The 23091-nt window shown below is 39.8% G+C and overlaps 1 protein-coding gene across 1 annotated transcript in view; it reads right to left on the bottom strand.

Moving 5' to 3' along the window:
• calcrla (calcitonin receptor-like a) overlaps positions 1-23091 on the bottom strand; it is a 31576-nt gene that overhangs the window by 3100 nt on the left and 5385 nt on the right. The window contains exons 2-12 of the mRNA XM_030081388.1: positions 10989-11097; positions 8616-8769; positions 6898-7008; positions 6693-6805; positions 5845-5936; positions 5572-5698; positions 4874-5027; positions 4293-4353; positions 3613-3679; positions 2237-2455; positions 1165-1206 (exon numbers count right to left, since the gene is read on the bottom strand). Coding sequence (XP_029937248.1) covers positions 1165-1206; positions 2237-2455; positions 3613-3679; positions 4293-4353; positions 4874-5027; positions 5572-5698; positions 5845-5936; positions 6693-6805; positions 6898-7008; positions 8616-8769; positions 10989-11063 — 1215 coding nt within the window. The 5' untranslated portion in view covers positions 11064-11097. The remainder of the gene's footprint in view (positions 1-1164; positions 1207-2236; positions 2456-3612; positions 3680-4292; positions 4354-4873; positions 5028-5571; positions 5699-5844; positions 5937-6692; positions 6806-6897; positions 7009-8615; positions 8770-10988; positions 11098-23091) is intronic.

Below are 23091 nucleotides of genomic sequence, written 5' to 3'. Positions count from 1 at the left end.
TGACCTACATAAGCAAATGTGACCATCAGTGAGAAGATTTCTATGTAGCTATTCTAAATACCTGTCACTGGGTTGGTGTCACCATGGAATCAGACAAAACAATTTACGGCATGCAGACCAAGCTGTCATACCGCTAGCTGGTCATCTACCCAAAAACCCCAAAACATTACTCTGTTTTTTCCTGCTTCCTCCCTTGCATGAAATATCATCCCTGCAGGTGCATTTTGCTGTGTCAGTACCTAGTTTAGCAAAGCTAAGCCACCTTTGAAGCATTTGCTGCAGTCAGCCACGGCCCAGGATGTAAACAGAAGAGTCTCCTCTCACATGCTATGTTGGCGTCTTTTTTTTCCCCGCTCGCTTTCACAACAAGCCCAGATCAAGATCTTTACGACACAAGGCAGTCAGTGGTGCTCATGGGAACACCAGTCACTACTGCTTTTGTCCACAGGGCCCAACAAAAAACAACACCAAATTAAAGTTCCTTGTAGTTGCTTTAAAGCAATTTTGCACAGTGCACCTTTAACTTTGTGTCCTTATTTTATGTCCCCTTTTGCCATAAATTACCTGTAAACACTTTTTGGCACCAATGTTTTAGTGAAATAAATTTAGAAATAAATCTAACTCAAATGTGTCTCTATGTATGGACCAAAATGTTGGTGCTGGATCACACCCCACACCTTTTTTTGACAATAAAAATAATACTCAGTAGAGTTCATGATCATTGTAAGACATTCTTAGTAAACTGTAAAACACAATAGCAGTTATAGCTCATCACTATTATCACCACACAATTGTTTGTGCCCTAAGAATGCATACAGCATTTGAGGAATTAATCTGGGGTCCTTGTACAACACCATATCCTGACAAAATGGGAGTAATTTTGTGTGAATCAAACAGCAGTAGGGTCGATAACTAACTGTGTCCAGACCATGGCTGCCTGGCAACAAGGTAAGTAATGTTTAGTGAACAGCAAAGCTCTCGGGAGAGTGGGCCTCTTATGCAAGACACTCCCCTCCCCCCATCCCCCAAGATCTGTGTCCCCTGGGTCATCCAGAGGAAGTTGCCTAATCTATCCCTGATCATGCAGGGGAAGTGAGCATGTGTGTGCCTGTGTATGTGACAAACAGAGAAAGAGAATAACTTGAAGGGATCACCCCGTCTTACCTCTCCATTGAAAAAGCAGAAGATGGTGGCCACCAGCAGCCCCTGAAATGCAAACAAGCACACACACAAAGCAAAGATGAGATGTGCTCAGTTATCAGCCTTGACCAACAACAATAAAAGTCTGAAAAAGGCGCTGCAAGGCACCGCGCAGTTTGGCTGCTTTAATTTTGTTTGGCATCCGCCCCTTGCAGAGAGAGGTTGGGCAGTGAGAGAGAGATGCAGGAAAGACCAGAAGTAACGACTTGAGGCAGAGAGAGAAAGAGGCATAGAGGGAGAGAGAGTTGAGATTTGATGATTTGTGAGCTGATGCAGTCTGTTGCTCAAGAGCTTCCCAACATGCTTTGTCCCTGAGTCGGGACAAAGCAGGACGTTTAGACAAACCAAGCCAACATCCAGCTGATACTCAGCCCCCATCAGCCCAGATAATTTGTATGCCTTCCGTCCTGCCGTTCTTCCCCGAGTTACAACATAAACAAAGTCAGAGGCGGGTGGGAAGCCTTTGCTTTTACACAACGCTAAGAAACTAAAAGTCCTGAGTTTATGTGACAGTTTCTTTTAGAATCAGAATCACATCATTGGGAAAGCACAGCAAATTCACAGGAAACGGCCTTAGAATGGCTCGCTGACATGTAAAAGAGTTTTACAGCGTGTACTGACACACATCGCACAAGGACAACAGCTCCCAGAGAGCAAGGGCACACTGCATTGCATGTGACAGACAGTATACTATAAATACCACTCTAAAAATATACATTCAACATGCACTCCGGTGGCATGGTACACAGTATGGCTGCAGCTGTATTTTTGAAATGGAAAGGTCTAGTTGATGAAGGATGGCTATAAGTAGGTCTGACCGTTGTGTAACCTAAATGGGTTGTTTCCCTCGATGTTTGGTCAGGGCAGCTGACGAAACTCATTGTGTCCCCACAGCCAACAACTACTAAAAAATGTATAAAGGACACCTGTAAGTTCTATTTGAGAAATTAGTGCGTGACTCCAATCGTCCCTGAATCCACAAGAGGTATGTAAACTACATGCTGTACCTGTTGCAACAGACAGTAGAACGTCTTACCTGGTAATGCATTAGTATGTGCATGATGTAGTCGTATATTTCAGAAGAGACCCGTCCTTCAGGCTTGTAGGGAAGAAGGACATACTGAATTCCCAGAAGAGGCACCAGGATGAGAGTGGCCCTCACAGCCTTCATATAGAGACTCGACTCTGCCTGGTGGGTCACCTTCAGTTTGGTGATGAGCACCCGCACGATGTTTAGTAGAAAGAACAAATTCACCTGGAGGGAGAGGAACGCGGAGAGGGAATCGATAAGAGAGCACCGTATCCTGGATATTAGCTCCTACCTTGGTGAAAGGTCACTATGTTAAATTACAGAGGGTCAACTGAAGTGGGGAACATGTACAATTAACCTGCAAAACAATGTGGAATAACTCAGCATAAGCAATGAATCAAATAAGCAATAAGCAACAAGCAACCATCAAATTTCAAACATATTCGTTGTTCCTCAGTTGTTGGTATTTTTTCATAGTGCACATTTGAGGCCTTATTTGGCAGAAGTTGTTTACATTGAATCTACATTTACATTCTCTCAATATGTAATTTAATATATCATATATATGTGAATATTCATGAACATTACCACAGAAATAATACTCCATAAGACAGCAAAAAAAAAAAAAAAAAAAAGTAAAGCAGTGATCTGGATAATACTGCAAAGGCATTTTATTCTGGTTTCTCATAATCAGGGTTATGTGAGGTAGAGATGATGTTTATGGCCCTTCAAAAAAATGTATTCCAATTATTAATGGATATCGGGTGTGCCTGCGAACAGAATAAATGCCTTCTAATCTGAAGTATTACATCTGCTCTCTGTGGGGTTTAGTAAGCCTGAGAGAGAGCCTGGCTGCTGTTTTACTGCAAATGCACAACTCAAACAGACACTTTATATTAGCTAGCCACACCGATTTGGGTCATATCCTGAGCGGTGTGTCTAATGTTGACAGGAACTGCTCATGACAAACAAAATAACACCTTGGTGATAGACTCTTGGGCCCGAGACCTTAACAAACCATTATGAAAGGTTTGTGGCTGAACATTTACAGATTATTGTAGTCCTGAGGGAATCTTAAGGAGCCAGATTTCTCTGAAGCACGCCTGTCTGTGCTGATGGGGTGAATTCCTAGAATGCAACAAGGGGTCTGGGGACCGGAGGGTGGATCCCCAAAGCAGTGGACTTATTGTTTTCACAACAAAATAAAAGCCACTCGCTAAATTATGCTTGCCATAATATGGTGTCTGTATTGGGAACCTCTTACTTTGTTCCAAATGAAAAGAAGAGAACAGCAGCTTATTTAAAAAAAAAAAAAAAAAAAAAAAATTATGGACATGAAGCAAAGTTGTTCATTACAGAGAATATTGTCAGACCCATCTTACCAAGAGAGCAGCGCAGATTGGACCGTGGATGATGTAGAGTAGTGATGTTTTGGAGCTGATCCAGCAGCTGTAGCAGAGAGAAGGGCAGGAGAGAGAAGGTTACACCATTAATGCGTGGCCTGACACCTGACCTAGCACCGCCAATTGATGGGTTTGCTGCCAAATGGATTTACACAAACAGCTTAGTCCTGAAATCAATAACAAGCTTTCGGTGAGATCCACAGGCTTGTTTGGAGGCAAGGTGGAAGGATAAGAAAACAGATATCTTCACATAACCTAGAATAATCTTTAACACATTTTTGATATTGAACAAACAGATTTTACATGAGCCAAGTCTGTGCCATCTTTTAAATAAGAGTTTATAATTTTTTATTTTTTTTAAGACAAGATTAATTAATTTGATTTGAATTAATTTTGTATTGTATTTAGCTCTTCTCTGTTCTGATATTCTTACTTAATATGTTCTAGTGTTATTGATTATTGTTTGCATTCTATTTAACAGCTATTTTTCCTTAATTTTCATATTGCTTTTTCCTCTACTTCTGTATGCTATTGCTTGCTTCTGTAGCAACGCAATCCCCAGTTTTCAAAAGTTTTATGTAATCTGTAGCGATATTATTGTTTTTTGTTCTCAACAGCAGCTATGTCACTTGTAACAGATCATGCCTTTGAGTGCTTACTTGTCATTGTAGTAGTAACTTCGAGCAATGGCGTGTATGGAAGCCGGAATCAGAGGGAACCCTGCAAATAAAGTTAGTAATTAGTTACACTCAGAAGGTGAGACACAAGTCCTGTAATCAGCCTTAAAACCAGATTTTTTCTCTAAACAAGTGAAACAATCCGCCAATGAGTTTTGACAATGTGTTTTTCAGCAGTTACTCTCAAGGAAGGTTTCTTGTGATCCAAGACAATTCTTCTTACAACAATACAGTGAGCTTTTTCAGTCGAAAAGACGTTAAATATACGTCTATGGTCACTGTTAAAAAGATATTAAAAACAGGTTCAAAAGTGAAAGTTTTTTTTCCACCGACTATTTGTGGATGTTGACTGCATGTTCACATTTAGACCACTTTTCACCGGGTTTTGCAGTAATCATATTTTTCAGTCGTTTCATTCAGTATGTCAAGAAAAAAAGGAGAGCCAGGAATATAATTTACATGGATACATACATGCACGGAACACAGATTATTAAATAAGATGTATATCTTTTGCAAAACTGGAAGACCTACTAGTGTCGGGACAAAACAGTATTGCCACCTACCCCATCCTAGAAGATAGTACCACATGAGGTGCTGCTTTTCAGCAAACACAGCCACCACAATGAGAGTGTGCAGGTAGATCCCCTCACACAGCATCCAGAAGTAGTTGCAGCCAAACAGGTACAGATGAATGAACTGGGACACTTTGCAGCTGGTCTGAAAACAAAGGGGAAAAAAATAATTAAAAAGAAAACCAAAATGGACACTAACAACTGCTTTTCAATTTTGTAGTACTGTGGTTTCCTGCTATGTTTCTATTATCATACGCACATGTACCACCAATGTGCTGTATTTCCACTGTTATGTAAAACGAATGTAGCTCTTACAGCACTTAATAATAAATTAACCCCCCCTCTCCTCCAGAGTGCAGTTTTCAGAGCAACCCTCCTCCTGCTTTTGAATAGTGCAACTGGAATGACAAAAACAGAGCTAAGGATTGAACACATTGCACAGAGAACAGCCTTTTTGCCCTATTTGCTATTGCATGGCTATTGTCTGATGTATTCCCCTGCAAATCCACCAATCAAATCAGTGCAATGCCACCAGCTGAGCCTGATGATGGATTTTGAGAGAATGCCCATTTGATGCATTTCTTGATATGATATCATTAACCAGAATTGTCCAAAACGGCTCTCAGAACATGAGCATTTTTGTATAAAGTGGTCCATTTCCACGATGAAATAAAACAAAATAAACTCACTGGATTCCTCTGCACCAGTTCTTGGTTGTTTGCCACTGCAGTCAACAGGATAATGGTGATCACAGAATTGAGAACAAAGGAGAAGAAGAGGTTTTTGTGGAGGGTGATTCTTTGGCAACTTAAACTCCTGCAGGAGGAAAACGGAGACATTATAATGTGATGCTATTAAAATGACAAGAGGAAAAAAAAATATTATCTGTCTAAATCTAATGTCAGCCGTGGAGCTAACAAAGGCCATTAAAATGAGGTCTATTGTTTGGTTTGTTGACGCACTTGAAATGGAAGAATATTCCCAGGGAGATGAATAGGGAAGTCAGCGACAGCCCGTGTCCTATGAGGGTTAAGTAGAAAAGATTCATGGCCGTCTGGAAGAAAACATGAAAATGAAAACACATTAGATTATCTGGCTCTTACAGTGACTAGATATGTTGTGAGAAGCCTGCAAACATAATCTATTATTAAGCTGTCCTCCGGATGTTTGCATAGCCTGTGATGTTTAGATGAAAATGCTCTTTAAGAGAATTCTTATCTTTTAAAATTAGAATTTATAAATTACTGACTTGTTGTAATAGAGGACTCCCACAAAGCTTTGTTTGTTTGATCCAACTTCAAGGACAACAGAAATAACTTAAAAGCACATTTTCAGATTATTAATGATATGAACATGGATAAAAACAGGACACATGAGACTGGGAAATGCCAAACTACATGATGAAAAACGTTTTTGTTTGTTTTGAAGTGCACTGCTGTGGAATATTCATGAAATTTGATTATTGACTCTACATGGATCTCATTTTCTGATTAATTACGTACTTAGTCCATGTTTTTAGTAAGCTGAGTCTAAACAGTTCTTACTTTAATTACTCACCTTATATTTTTTATAGTGCACCTTTAAAAATTATTTTGATAGGATTTTAGTTTAAGCATGCCTGTTGTATTTTATCAAGCTCATTCAATTCTGCCGCATTTGAGAACCACCACATAATAAATGCATTTAATGACGGTGATAGGAAACTTCTACAAATACCTCAAACAGTCATAACTGTCCACAGAAACATAAATAAATCTCTACTAAGACAGTGATCTTTTGCCTGTATATGCCATCTGGGACACTGGCCTACCATTCTCCTTTCATTGGTGTGTTCATTGCAGCGGGTGAAGTTGGTCCACGTCCGGTTGCTCTCAGGATGCAGGAACCATTGGCCACTATCAGTGCAAACTTTAGTGACCATCTCTGTGGATCAAGAATGAAACCCATATGTGAAAAATCTGAGCACACTGAATACATGGTTGGTTTGGAATTCACTTTGAAGTCCACCGTCTCACCTGAAGGATCAAAATCCTGGAAGTAGTCCGGGCAGTGCTGCTGTGAAGTGAAGCCCGCCCTGGTGTCGTCCCAGCACAGCCACCCATCCCACGTACGATCACACATGGGCTCTGAATCACAGGAAATACAACTCATGCATTACTGTAAGCCTAGAAACCCACACTCTTCCCCTGAAGTCAAACCAGACAACGAAAATTTCTTAACCCTGATGTGGAGTGGCCACAACCCTGTGTCAAAATCTCACTGCTAAATGATTTAGAGTTTTACTGCATTATGCATTTCATTTCATTGTTATTGAAATGTGCTGTGAAACACAAAAGCTTAAGTCCTTACTGTTTGCACCCTTATTTCAGCTAGCCAGGTCCATTAAAATCAACGCTTTATGCATATAAGTAACTTGCTAAGTATGCGGGTACAATGCCACTAAAGTTCTTTTTAGGTTTAAAGCAAAGGAATGTCAGCAGGGACACATTTACCCCGATGTGTTTCAATGTACTTGGCTTCACTACTATCTGTTAGCTGGGGAGTTTCAGGCTTTCAGAGCTGTATTAGTGTTCAAAAGATTGGACTGGAGTCCATGAAAGCCCCACAGTGCTTTAAAAACATACTCAAAAAAAAAACAAAAAAAAACAGGAAGGCATACTTGAAATGGAAATTGTTTCACAGAACATTTAGACCAGCCAAAGGTTATTATTACCGGAAAGCCCTTCCTCTTCGCTGTTGTCCTGATCCATTAAATCTTATCAATAAATAATACATGCCATAGAAAAAAAAACAATAAAAAATATTTTTTATTAACTAAATGAGGGAGGATGTTTTTAATATTGTAAGAAGACATACTGCCAACCTTATAATATAATGTAATAAGGGTGGAAGTTTAATTCAGAAACTTAAACTAATGGTAACTTTGTATTTATGAACAGAGAATATTGTGGTAGCATTTATTAAGTTTTTGGGGAAGTTAGTTAATTCAGTTCAGTTTTATTTGTATGGCTCAAGCCATTTTACAAAGACCCAATAGATTTTGGCAAATCTCCCCTATGAGAAAGCACATGGTGATGTCAGCAAGGAAAAAACCTTCTGACAGGGAATAAACCTCGAGCAGAACTCGGCTCTGGGTGGGCGGCCATCTGCCTCGACTGGTGTGGTTACTTTTCAGTTTTCATGGAAACTCACTCTCTGTGAGTTTCTGAGCGTTTTGCACCTCACTTTGCATTCCTTTGGCTTTAAACATCTTTAAAAATGTCTCAACTTGGTGGTGCAGTCATTTCACCTTAAATATTATGCTGATGTTTTTGCCACCGCTTTGCCGACCTCTTTTCATGCAATTTAAATTTACAATTGAAACATATTTCTGATCTATAACATGTCTCATACCTACTGTTGTACAATGGTTACATTTTATGCCAATAGGCCACATTTTATGTAAAAATACACCTGCCTTATCTACCTAAATCACAGAGAAGGAATACATATTCACCCAAAAGAAACCCTGGTGTCATGTATGCAAACTAATCTGCCCACCGGAAGCAATGAATTCAAAGGTAAGAGTGAAATCCAATTTGTCTCCTGAACAGCAGTGAGCAGCTCCAAGCAAAGACAGCTGGCCTCACCAATGTTAGATCTTTTGTCTCTCTTGTTCCTATGATATAAAGCATCACAAACCAGCCAGACTGATAATCATGTAATATAAGTTCTCATTTTTTCAAATAGTTACCATTTGTTGTCGATGGTCTATCCTTTATTATCTTTTGGTAGCACTCAAACTGTGCTGTCACGATCTTGTTCCTGGTGACTCCGATGTCATGGTAGACGTTGGTGGGATGCTGCTGCTGGGTGTCATTCACCTCAAGGCTAGCCTTCACACAAATCTGCAAGTAAAGAGGGAAAAGGCACAAATGCATTATGACTGAGATGGTTCTTTTGACATGAACTGATCTCTCTTCCAGATGGGATTCTGCCCAAGACAATGGAAAGGCTTCCATTAACAACGGCTCCACTAAATAAAAATCTGTTTGGGTCAATCAGCATCCACTGCTAGGAATTCAGGAGAAGTTAGTTTGTGACTGGTTACTGGACACCACCCAAACATGATATTTTTTAAGGCCCAGTCCACTGGCAAATGGGAATTTTAAGTTTTAAATTGCTTTGTGAGAGATCCTAGAAGTTAACTGAAAAATACTGGAAAACTACCGTACTGAAAACTGGGGTCATTTAAATCTCTCACAAGCCTTGTATGACTTTGCTTATATTTCAGTGTGTGACACACAACTTGCTGAAGTTCTTGACATAGTTTTCACCAAGAATTGTGATTAAAAGTATTGGTTGTATTCTTTTGTCCCACTCCCTCTTCTCTCTTGTCCCACGCTCACACACTGTGGACCTCAGGTGTTACAACTGACTGTGTTGCACTATAGCTAGAAGCAAGAACCTAAAAATACCATGCTAATTACTAAAATAGGTTATTGTAGAAGAGGTGCATTTCTGCTTTGTTGGACAGTGACAATAGAGGGAGACAGGAAAGGCAGGGGAGAGAACGGGGATGATAGCTCTGCTACACTTTCACTGAACACAACCTTTAACTAATGCCATTAGGAGTACATGGGGTTTGCCAAGTTTTCTAAGTTTGCACCTATTCCTTTAATCAATTCAAGTGAGAGTAAGCAGTTTATGGCAAGTAACCAAGCTAAGTTCCCAATGTATGTTGGATTTCTGCCTAATATTATTTCATCATTTTGTTCCATCAGAATTCAGCAAGTTAGTAAGAAAAATGTTTTGGTGTACTGGACTGGTGGCTTGATTGGAAATTTTGATTTGTGTCATCTCTAGTGGAGTGGAAGATTCTCTCTGTTTTCCCGTTTTTTTATGATCTATGGTGGTCTTGATCCTATCCATGAAACATTTAATCTAATTCACAGCTGGGAAAAAAACAAAAAAAGTAAACATAATGCCTCATCTGGAGCAACTTATCAGCTACATTTGAGACAAAGTCATCACAGGAAAGCTTGTGTCTGCACCTTCGTTTGACCCTGCATACTGACTGCTAGCTCGATGGCGATGTATTAAAACAGGATGGTCACCATATCCTTATTTAGAACACAGGAAAGGTCTGTGCCTTGCACACACAGACCTCCATTAAATCCTTTTGAGCTCCATGGAAAATATGACCTCTGGATAAAAAAAAAAAAAATTACCAACCAGATGTATCCAGTTTTTCTAGAATGCAGGTATCAAGCCGATGTGGTGTTTTTCTTTTCCTCCTTTTTAAATTCCTGATGTAAAGTTATTTTAAAAGCACAAAGAGATGTATGCCGCTGTTCAATCAACACAAAATGAAGCACCACAGACAAACTGTTCATTTTCGCCCTGTGTGAAATGAAAGACTGATGAAAGATTGATGCTATGGGACTCCAATAACAATCCATCTAGAGAAGCCCAAATGGCCGCAGCTGTGTTTTATGTCTCTACTGACATGACAGCATGGGAACAATACTACATATACTGCATGTTAACTTACTAGTGTTGGTGTTTTGTCAAATGGTAATATCATATTCATATCTATCAATGTCAAGGGAGCAAGCAGCAAAAATGCAAAACATGAATTAAAATTTTAATAACCGATGATGATGGAAAGAGGCCCAAGAATTTTGGTGAGTGAGCCAAAACTTCTCTCAGTACACAGTGAATATATATGTATGTATATGTCATTCAACAAGGAGAAGAGAGAAAGAATGAGGTCATCATAGAATTAGTCTTAATCATAACATAACATTTTGTCATCTAACATTTTACAAGAATATAAATGCAAATAATATCTACTGGAGAAAACTATATCTATCTCAAAGAGACAAGAAATATAAAAATATGAGTATTTATTTCCTTCCTGTATTTAGTAGACTTCTGCTTTATGGTAGCTGAATATGAGCAAAAAACAAACCTATTCACAGCAATAGAAACCATAGCAGTGAATCTGATGGGTGTAAACGTCCCATTAGTAGCAGCCAAAATAACAGAAAGCAAAATGTCACCAGTTAATTTTCTATATTTCCAAGTGTCTTTGTATGCCTAAGGGTCTTGCATGTGCTCCTACCTCTGTTAGATTACACACGAGCATGAGGGCCACCATCCAGCTCCGCACGATGTCATCCATCTTCCTTTTGGCCATGTCAGAGCTGCCCAACAATCCACCGGCCACAGATCTGGAATGGAGAACAAACAACGGCTTGCTGTCATTAACGTGCAATAAAATCTTCTCACAGGGCAGTCCACCGTACTGCTCATCTCTCCCAGTTAGGATAAATGTTTCAACCAATGCTTTAAAGCCAATGAAATGTGCCTGAGTAAACTGCTAGCCCTCCCTGTTGATATTATGTGCAGGCAAGCATAATGACCTGCTCCCAGTGCAGCTCTGGGCTGCTGTTTGCCATCACAGTCACTTAGGGGCAACAGAGCATGCTATCACTTTGGCTCCGAGCGTTCACGCTACACGGCCTGGTCAGCACAGCCCTACGAGCTTCACACTGACAGGAGAGGCTCTGTGTGGAACAGCACGGAGACACCTGAGGCCCTTCTCTCCAGCATAAAAGTGTTGCACAGTCAGATAGAGTGAGGCTTTAATGCCGTCAGGATTAGGCGTCCGATTTAGCCTTCTATAAGCACATCCAATCATGGTGCTGCACTTGTAATATACTTTAAATAAAAGCATCCAAAAAAGTAACACGTTGTACGGCTGATAAAAATACAGAGCATTAGACAATCTATTCCTGCTGCATCTCTCAATTAGGGATGCACTGAGCCATAATCAGCCAAAAACACATTCTTAATAGGTCATCAGTGATTGAGTCATCACCTTCTCAAATGTCGCCTCCAAAAAAAAAAACAAACAAAAAAAAAAAACTGTAGGTTCAAGAAGGTGGTTGAGTGCATGTCATAAATAAGTATGAACCAATTTGCAGCAATCAGCAGGACATTAGTGGTGTCAGCAAGTCACTCATCTGGCACTGACAACTCATCTCTGATGTTGTCTTTTGAACCAGGACATGACCATAGGATCAAACCCATTCATTATACAAAGACCACAGACACAGCCTATGCTGCTTAGTGAGGTAAATAGATAGACAGATCACACACTAGTTTTGGCCTCACATCCCCATCTGATTGGTTGGCTTATGTATTTCAGGAAGACCACAAAACACAATTAAAAGCATACAAAAACACAAAGCTATAAACTAAAATCATTCACTCTCTGTGAATTGAAAGAATAAAGCCTGTTATTTACAATTGAAATTTCCCTCTTTGTGCCAGCTATTTATGCTGTTTTCCAGTCCCTCATCCCCATTCATGCAATTATAGCTGAGATTTATTTCTTTTATAATTATGCTGGTCTAACATTGCCATTACCTGATGACTGAGCAAAATGTGAGGTCACTTTGAAATCAGTCTGTAGGTGTGCAAGTGTTGCCCTAAGAATGAATATTTTTGCATTTAGAGCAATTGCACCTTTAATTTCCATGCTGCTGCTGATGCTGGTATCTCGTCAAAGCAGAATCCAAGAAGGCTATTTAAGACAGCGCTACGGGCTGCTGGGATCATGTCATGGCTGATGAGACAAGATGCAAATGGGAACATATCCCTCCGGTCGAACAAATCTGCTTAACAAAATAGAGGTGTACTGGGGAATTCCAATGTTAAGCCACTTGCCCTCTCTCTGACCTATAATTGAAAATGCATTGGCCCCTTTTTCCCTAATGTGATTAAGCAACAGTCTAACTGCATTCAAGTAACAGGTGTATTTTGCTAAGTCAGGGTTTAACATGATTTATTGAGATGCTCTCAGGTGCGTCAGATAGTTGTAGCCTGCTACTTCTAATGTTACACTACTTCACAGTCACCAGCTCGGGTTTGTAAAAGGCAAGTGTCCTTGAGAACAGATCCAGCTCCTTTTACTATTATTGCTAAGGCTTTGTGGAACAAGATGCTACTCACTGCTATTGGATAAAATCTTTTTGCTCTTTTCAAAAATAAAGACATTTTCATTTTCTCATTGAAAGCCACAAAATGGTTTTGGTTTGGATGGATTTTATGCACAGTGCTGCAGCTTTGTGGAACTGAATTGCCTTATAAAAGGCTAAGCTTTCAATTCAAACAAAGAAATTCAAAACTCCTAACCTGTAGTTAATGTGGTTTGTGTTTGGGCACTTCAAGCTGGGCCTGCGCCAAAGAGTCAAATGGAGAAAAATGGCACACTACATTGTCCACATTATTATTTCAACGATTAATACATGACATATTTTCTCTTTCTGATAGTCACAGGGAAGAAAGACCAGACTGATGGGAGGCAGAATGACGTAAATGAGGTCCTGAGTCAGTCTGACCCAGGAGCTCATTCACGTCACAGGACATGGCACCTTAGCCATGTTGTAGCGAACTGCATCTCATTAAGGAGTGGAATGTAATAATGCCTGTCACAGCCCAAAGGAAGCTGGCCATTAATTGTATTTACAAAGTTTCATGTCTAATTCTGTTGGAATGACATATTCCAGACTAGCAGGGCAACAGAAAAAAACATGTATTTGACAGGCAAGCTTTCATGTTAAGGCCTTCAACATGGTTTGAAAATCAAAGTGCACAAATAATTTTGTTGCGTAACTGATAAGTGACAGGTATGATAAGTGCAGTAAATTAATGTGTCTGACTTGTACACTAAAGTGGTTTCTGAATACAGCACTTTTCAATGGCAAAATGTGGCTTCACTAGCTTCCTAAAAACATGAAAATTCATCATTTTTTTCATGCATATTCACTTGATTAAAAAGAATATCCCAGTACACTCTCCTACAATATACTGACAGGCAAATAAATGATAGCTCTAGCAGGGGGTCACCCTCTAGTCATCTGCTTGACCATGTTCAATCTTTCACAGGTCTCCTCAACTCTATCAGAGGCGCTGGCCAATTGTCTCATCCCGTCTGCTTGGAATTAAACCGCCATTACACCAGGGAGTGGAGATTGTGTGGGAGGTGGGAGGTGTGTGTGTGTGTGTGTGTGTGTGGGGAGGGCCTTACTGAAAGTGGAATTGTAAAACATTATGGTGATGTGCAAATTGGAAACAGCCAGGAAAAAAAAATCAACTGCTCTGTGACACCAACACGCGCACACACACTGACTTTCATTCATTTTTTACAGCCTTTTTTTTTTTTAACCCTCCAACCAACACACGCCTAACCCAAACCCTTACCCTAACCTTAACCTAAACCTCATTCTAACCTTAACCCTCACCTTAACCAATAAGACAGAATTTCCCTTTGTAGTTGAGGACCAAAAAGTCCTCACTTCCCAAAAATGTCCCCATTCTATTGGTCAAAAATGCATTTCGGTCCTCACTATGTAGCATTTACAAGTACACACACATACACACATATGTACACACACAAATACACCCAACCTACTATGCCATATTCCCCTGCTGTTTTTTGGCGAGGGTTGTTTTCCAGACATTAACAAACTGAAACAGAGGCTGTATTTTGTCAGAAGACAGAAGAGACATTATAGAATCCACTCCCAGTAACTGTTCAAACATCCTTTTCCTACTTCATATGTCAGAGTGGAGATTTTGTTTCATCATCCCTTCTCCTTGTTGTTGCTTTTTATGGTAAGAGCCACCTTACACATACCTTTAGGTAACACACAGAAACTAAAAACTGCATGATGCCGGTTCCAAAAAAAAAAAAAAACAATGCTCAAGTGTGAAATGTTGTTATTCTCTATGAGTGGTGACATCACCTGCCAATTAAAACGAGGCACCATTATAGGTCAGGCTTCATGGAGATCTGGGTATGCTCAAAGTATGCTTATCATTTAACATCTACTCTGGTTGCCATGGTTAACAACATTATTTATGATGAAAATGACCACAATATTCTCTGTCTATGTTGTTGTTTATAAATGGAAAACCACTTATCGCATGCTTTAGCCTCTAGGTGATTAAGGCTGGGCATCATGGTTTTATAACTATGAGTCATGTCAGTTTGATATGAAACAATATGATTTCACATCATTTGAGACTTCACGTTTTATCTGTTAAGTAACAGAACATTACAGTGACTTGATCAAGGAGTTTGTTTTTTAACAGCATGCCTTTTGTTTGTCTCAAATTGAGGCATCAACCTCATTGGAAATTAGGTTAATATAGAAATAGGCTGTTTATAGAATTGAAAGACAAAATTTACCCCTCTATAAAACAAAAATTGTAAATGGTCAGAAGTATTAATATCACAATCTGCAGAACCAATAATGGATCAAAATAAAGAAAAAAATCACAATGCATTTGGCAGTGCCTTTGTTGTGAGGAGACAGATAACATTGTACACTAATTTATAACAGACCTGGCATCATCAGCAGTACTTACTTCAAGGTTTCATGTCCACACGGCCATTGAGTAGATGCTTTCTGCTGCTTTATTCTCATTAGTAAAATACCTAAGTGTCTACGACTTGTTTTTTGGAGCCAGTGCTGAAGTCTTGAAAGAGCTGGACCCTCTATTACCCACCATTGGCTAGCTGCATAACAAGTTGAATCTCTACCCACCTCAATATAAGGCAGTGGAATTGTAGCCTTCTACTGTTCACACTGTATTTTCGGATTTTTCATTTGAAGTTTACCATATTAATTAATGTTGCTACTAGGCTTCATAATATTGTTTTGGACATTGGCAGAAATAAGTTGATTATGTGAAACATTTAAGTTACTATTCATATCCTTTTTGCCTAAGGGAAAAAGTTATTTAATTCCCACCAGTCTTTGTTTTAGAGGGGGACATGTTCGTGTGACAGACTGAGAGAGTAACGTGCTGTATGCAGTGTATCTGAAAGTTGGGTGTAGTCCTGCTCTATTGGATTAATTATAAAGACTTGCCTTATTTACCCACCGCCCAGAGTGCTTGAGAACACCAAGAATGAAGGAGGAACCGAGGAACAGTTTTTTTTTTTTTTTTTTTTTTTTAAATATCAATGAATATCAGTTTTTTCCCAAGCCTTTCTATTGAGCCCCGGTGCCGTATATAAATACTGACTCAGCAGTGTTGAAGTAAAGTGCTGGTCTGTGGCCAACAGGACTCTGTTTAATGATGGCTAATAAACATCAACTCCCTGCCTGACAAAATATACCAGTAGTTTGTTTCTTCATTCGAGTCCTGTAAAATGCACTGACGAAATTTGTGGATACTAAAAGGAAAAAATACATCCATATAAGACGCATATAACTGGTACAAAAAGCAAGCAAGAAGCAGCACAGCATACTTCTCAACAAATAAACAAAACACTTATGTCCATAAATCCCAAAACCCTGAAAATAATGTGAAAAATCATGTTCCAAATATAGCTTTTATTTTCTAGAGGCAGCGTTGTCAACTTTACCTCCATAGCTCAGCCTCCATGGAGGCACTAGACATGATTATTGATCTATTTGGGTCAACTTAATCCAATCACTCAACTGCACTAACTGTGGGTGGTCCACTATTATGTATGGTACCTCAGAACCGTTCATGGAAGTGGTTAGTCATGGACACTCTGCACAAGAGCTGACGTCACCTATTACATCCACTAGCATGCAAAAAGATACCTGGAAAATTGACTATGCATAACAACAACTGCATTCTCGCCAAAGGCCAGCGCCTTTACTTATCAACTCCCTCTGTCCCTGCAGAGGTGCAGAGGGAATGCTGTAAACATCCTCCTGCCCTCACAGGATGTTAGGCGCTCCATCCCTCAAGTTCCGCTCAGTAGCATGTGAATCTCCATTAGACTAGTGAAAGATCATTAGAACAGCTTTGTTCTAGAGCAGGATACACAGCTTGCTGTTGAAGAGAGTGGTGATGAAGTCCTGACATGGAAAGGAAATGATACCACAGGTTGTGTTGCTGTGCAAGTTGTCACTAGTTCTCTGCATCAATGCCACCGAGTCAAAGTCACAGACGTTTATTGTATTCGACAAATAATGTGATCCACTTTCTTGTCAGAGGACCCTCCCTATGGGTGGTTATCAAAAGCTAGAGGTGAAACCAATTCTCTCTTGCACAACTTAAATATGTCATTTAGCGAACACTTTCATCCAAATATATGTACCATGAGTACATATACACGAGTATAAGCATTCTTGGTCCTGGCTGTAAACAAATCACTAACTGTATATGTGGCACTATAACCAGCATGCTCTACTCACTGTGCTACACATTGCTAAACACAGAGTTTAGTTTCTCCTCCTGCCTTAGTTTCACCTCTATCAGTGGAACAACCACTCCCACCAGTGTTTACACATCGCTGCCCTGCAAAATCTAAAATGATTGGGCTTGTATGCTTCCTACGGTTTCAAAAACCAACTGCTAATGACACAAAAAGCAGTACTGGTCCACTGAAATGGTTATTTGATTTCTATATTAGTTTTTAAAAGCTGGTCACTAGGGTATATTCAGCACGTACTGGGTACTTGTGGTATAAACAAAAGTAAAAGGAAATACACAGCAAGGACAAATATGAGCATCCAGTAAGATTAGCTGCTCTAAGTTCATTTTGAGGGCTTCAGATTTCAAATGACTTGCACTCTTCTATCATTTTGATACTTAGTGGGGGTGAGAGAACTTTTAGGTAGGTGTCCAATTCCAAGTGGATATCCACTTGGACACAATCCATATCCATATTTCCATATCCAGATCTGATCAAAAACAGCTTGTTATTTAGATGCCTTTATTAAGATGTATGGACAAATTGTGAACATCATCTCAATATCTGATTGCTATCAGATGGGGCATCACTGTAGTAATGACAACAGAGATGAGGATTTTTGCTGGACTACATGACAAGTCGTGCCAATATCAGTGAATGTCCCTAACTGACTCGGTCCATCTGTCAGTGACACCTGTTGTTGAAACGGGCATACACAAAAATCCATCCAATGTAGAGCTTGAGGCGACTTGGGTATTCAGCTGGACACCTGAGGTAAGCTGTACTTCAACCTAGTTTAGGATTTGTCACATGTGCTTACTTGTATATGCAAATGTCCAGGGATGTATTCAGTTATGGATGACAGAATTTACAGCTTCATCAGCAGCAGTATTTACTGTGACCATATTACAGTTTAGTATCTTGAGCTTTTGTTTATTACATACTTAGGCTGGCTAGTTATGCAGCCTAGCCAGAGCCAGCCAGAGCGAAAAGACATTTTCCAGTTTAAAGCTGCAGTGGTGGCCCGGCTTCAACTGGGTTTAGCACTGAGTTGTTTATTTGTGGGGGAAACCCTGGGGACTGACCACCGCTGAATGAATGGAAGGGGAACAATGACTTGGCAAGTTGAGTTAAGCTGTGGTGTGGGGTTGATCCTGGGGTCAACTGTTTATTAAGGTCACGGCCACGGTCAACACGCAGCTTTAAAATATTAAACTAGAAGCAGATGTGACCTTATGACTTCAAAATAAAAGGACGGGGAAAAAAATATCTGGTTTCTAAGAAAGCAACAATTTATTGTGACTGGCCAAAAGTTAAGAGCATACATAACTCCTTTGGCACTATCATCCATTTGCTCCCATTGAGATCTTTTCAAATGTCTGTGTGCAGACTGATGCCCTTGATCATATTAATTTTATTTTTTGGTTCTTGACACAGATTATCAACTTCAATCAAAAATACAAAAGAATACAAAAAGAACATACTATATTACAGTCATTCATTTTACAGAGTCTGAAGACCCAATTTTTCTATTTGCTCCTGAAAGTATTCCTTCCATTAAAACACAAGCAGCACGTGCTAGTGTGGTTTGGGCAGACAACAGGTGTCCAAGTGCACAGACTTTATCAGCTGGGCTCGTGTTACCTTAGCATGAAACACTTTTGTTGGGAAATGGGCATGAGGACTGCAGGTGCTGTGCCTGGCTGTTGGTACAGTACGTCACTGCAGCCTGATGAGCAAGATGATACCATCATGCACCCAGCTGGACTGGGTCTGCATATAAATACATGCTCAATTCCAAACACACAGTTGTGCAGATGGTACTACACTGTTCAAAGCCTCTCTTTTGTCAATGGATGTGAAGTCACATGTAAAGAATGCCCTCTGGTCATTATCTTTAACGGCCATGAATGTGAGACACTACTTAGCCTGTTTTATGTGCTTTTGTTCCAATTAGTGAGGAAGTAACAGAAGATCAACCCGCGCTTCTCCTCTCCTTTGCAAGGGTTTCAAGGAATGTTATGAAAAATTAATAAAAGGTAAAATGGAAAAAATCTTGTTGAGAGCAGAAGAGATAACTGATATGTAATTTATGCAGTTGATGCAGTTCCAGGGACATGGGGTCATCGTCCACAGGGCCTAATCTTCCACTGTTTGGGGTCATTTTGTGAGCACAGGGAGATGTACAGACCTCCCACTGGCTGGAGGGAAGGGATGAGATTCTCAGAAACTGTGGGTTCTGAGAAATGTATGGCTGTGTGTAGCTGAGAACACACTGGGCATGTGAATTAAAGAAACAAGAGGCTCTCCCACTGGACAACTTCCTTTCTCAATCAACCCAGACCAAATATAGCTTGGTCACGGTCCACAGACATTTCCCCCGGGATCAGCTGTACGTTCAGATAATCTCTCCCGTGTGACTGCAAAAATGTCTGAGTTAGAATTTAACATCTCTGGCATCCATGTTAGCAAGCTTGGGACATGAGAGCAGACCTCATGCAAGCTTGGAGGTTGCCTAGGGCACCACCAGATGTCAGAGAAAACAATAACAATCCCCGCACAGATGTGAGGGAGGAGTCTTTACTGCATGAAACAAACTTTTTCAACTTTCAGGTTCCTTCCCCTCTACTAATGGAATGGGGATTCTTTGCCATGACATGGCAAGAGTGAGGCTGTGTTCCATGCCAGCAGTCTTGCTGCAGATAACAAACCCAGATGCTTAAGCATTCATCTCATTGCATCCACACCCTTATGCCAGCATGCCAAGTTTCTCAGGGCAAACATATGGATCTACTCACTATTGTGGTGTAGACATCAGTGCATTCTCATATTAGCTCAAGGGAAAATAACAAAGGGGAGGTCTGCACTGGTGCTAAATATTGTTAGCTGCACAATACAAACAGAAACAGCAGCAGGAATAACAACGGGTGGATGCCGGAGCCTTAAAATTGCGCACTGTGAAAATGATCTTCATTTTCAGGAAAATGATCTTCATTTAATTAAATGCTTATTCATCTATCCATGCTATACATGCTGTTTCTGTGCATTGTTAGTGTGAGGCATCACAATTTTCTCCAATAATATTCAAACAACAGCTGTTGTTTGATTTAAAGTGTTTAAACAAATATGCTTATTAGTAGCACTGGGCGATATGAGCAAAATCAAATATCATTGTATTTTTGGCCGAATACCTCAATATCGATACCGTGATATTGTAGGCATGACTGTTGGTACTTTCATAAGACATTAGAACAGCTAGAATAGTCTGATGCGTTCAAAAAACTGCTTTTAGAACCAGGAAAAGACAAAATTTATGCCGTATCACAATATTCAAAAATCTCAGGCGATAGCTAGTCTCAAATCATGATATCGATATAATAATGATATATGTACAGCTCTACTTAGAAGAACGTCATGCATAGATTTCTCGAGTCCACATAATGGACAAAGTGTCAAAAGTGTTTTGACCCCTTTTGTGGTAGGTCCCATCCTCTTGCACCTTATAAAGTTACCAAAGAAAAAAAAAATCTATGAACAACATTTTGAAGTACAAGGTCCATAGATAGTTCCTGTCAATTTAGGTGGCGATGAGTCCAAAGATACAGAGGGAAAATGTGTTTTTAAAATTATTCTTAATAGCATAAAAACCATTATGGTGGATATGGGTGGTCCAGCTGGAAAAGTTATAGACCAATTTCAACAGATTGTGTACCAAGTTTCATGTTAGTCCTATGGGGCTTCACAGACTAATTACAGCTTTTATGCAGAATGTGCAAAAATGTGCATGTACTCATTAATTGGTCTACAAACAGTCATACATGTTTACATAAAGTGTTAAGACATGTAGACATGCATTACATGCATTATAAAATCCAGCTGGTGAGGAAAAAAAAACATGAAAGGGCTGTAATTTTGAAGTATCTAAGTCACAATTACAAAGGCAGCACCAGAAATGAGTCATATTATGTTGAATGCCAATTAGCAGTTTGTGTCAGCTTCAAAAGAGGTCTGAAAATCACCACTTGTGTATGTGTTTTCAAAGCAATATGAGGCAGAGCTTCGAAGAGGCCTAACAGTTGGTGCTCAAAGTGCAGGTGCATCATTTTCAAAAACTTTAAACTAACAAATTTATTCAACACAGAAAGGGGAAAAAATCTAAAATTATATCTTTGCCAAACACAAACTGCTTCAGCAAAGACAATGGTCCCAAGTAAACACTGACTGACAGGAAGTGACACATACTTATCAAGATGCTTGCTGAACATTACAAATAAAACAACACTCTCAAAAATGACCACAGAATTAACACCTGGTGCAAACACTGCTCCTGCATGATGTCCCCATGCATCCAAAATGAGAATGCCCTCAAACACAAACAAATTCAAGAGTTGTTTCATGACCATCAGGATGAATTCAATGCTTCAGCTCACTCCTAAAGGAGGTTAAGTTTACATGAGGTTTGTCAACAGGAAAGAATCCTGTTCCAAAGGCTTGCCATGTTCTAGTCTATGCAAAGGACTAAATAGTAAAAATACCTGGTTAAAAATACACAGATCAAAAATACACCAGACACCACCACACACTGTACCTGTATAGCAGAGAGGAATTCTCCTTGGTGTCGACGTAAATGTTTCGGTGTAACTCAGACGGCTTCTAGGCTAAGGTTTAAATAGCACAACCTGCTGAGCATGTGCTCCCTGCGTAACCTGAGGCATACAGTCTGGAGGGAAATCACGGCTAATTCTACCAGTTCACTATCACCAAGTCACTGGTTTTTCTATATCAAGTGCATCAAGGTAATGCGCTGGTTAAAGATGGCCTGGCAGTATTATACAATAGCTTAAAACTTCACACAAGCACCTCACCCCCTCCCCCTTGCATATATATGATGCCACTGTTTCTCTTCAATGAATGTATTGAAGACAGAATATCATATTTTTGTTTGCTGCTGTGATTGATATAGTTCTCATTATGCTAGTATTTGACCCCAGACAGAGAACGTGTGTTTACATGTTCTCTTTGAGTTTATTTTAGGATAACAAGATCTTTTTTCTCATTAGAGAATCACAAAAATGATGATTGAATTGATTTACGCTTCCTCCCCCTGGCTGTTCAAACACAAATCTAGAAAGATTCCTTATGAGGCAATGCTACAAAGTGGTCAACTAATATTCAGAAACCCATGCTATATTGAGGGTTATGCTATGTCCATAATGGTGTCATACAAGAGTTTCCAAAGCTACATGCTACAGTCACAATCAGTGTTAATCAAAGAGACTCCCACATTCACAGCATTACTTATGTGATGTACTTATGCGATAGCAGCATTTTGCCACTGCAAAGTTTTCAAAAGCTATTGGATTTAGATATCATGCTTTTAGCTTATCTCAGTAGCTACATCTCTTTGTGGTTTTGTCCAAGTCTGATAGTATGAACAGTGAACCCGACATCTCCCAGAACTGATGTGAGTGATTCCCTTCTGGCATTGCCCTGACAGAAATAACCCTGGAGCTAGTTCAAATTCATTGCTGTTTTAAGACACCCCAAGGAAGCAAAAGAATATCCTCCATGTGCACGCTTATGGCCCTAGACTTGACCTCTGAGGGGGCTATTCACGTCATTCGCGACAGGATTATGTTACAGCACTGCAAGGTTGTGCACCAAAACATCAGCTGTACTTACATGAATTAGCAAAAATTGGTGCTAAACAAGTCTGTAGAGATCTGAATGGGGAAGTGAATGAACAATGTTCTTCCTTCTCTCAGTAGCTACTGCTATGATGCCAACATTTCTAACATTTCAAACAGGTACCACCATGCACAGCATTTGGCTTCTCAGTGGCCAGCAGAAGAAGAGTGGCGGTGCCAGGCAGCTCCCAGGTGTGAGTCTGAATGTGAAACAGCACAATTCTGAAAGATTGTGCCGGTTCAGCAAACATTCCAGAATAAATAGGGTTGGGTAAATGCATTCCTTGCAG

This window comes from Myripristis murdjan, chromosome 21 (assembly GCF_902150065.1).
Source record: "Myripristis murdjan chromosome 21, fMyrMur1.1, whole genome shotgun sequence".
NCBI lineage: Eukaryota > Metazoa > Chordata > Actinopteri > Holocentriformes > Holocentridae > Myripristis > Myripristis murdjan.
The sequence above is the reverse complement of the archived record's forward strand: the minus strand, read 5'-3'. Positions and strand labels throughout refer to the sequence as shown.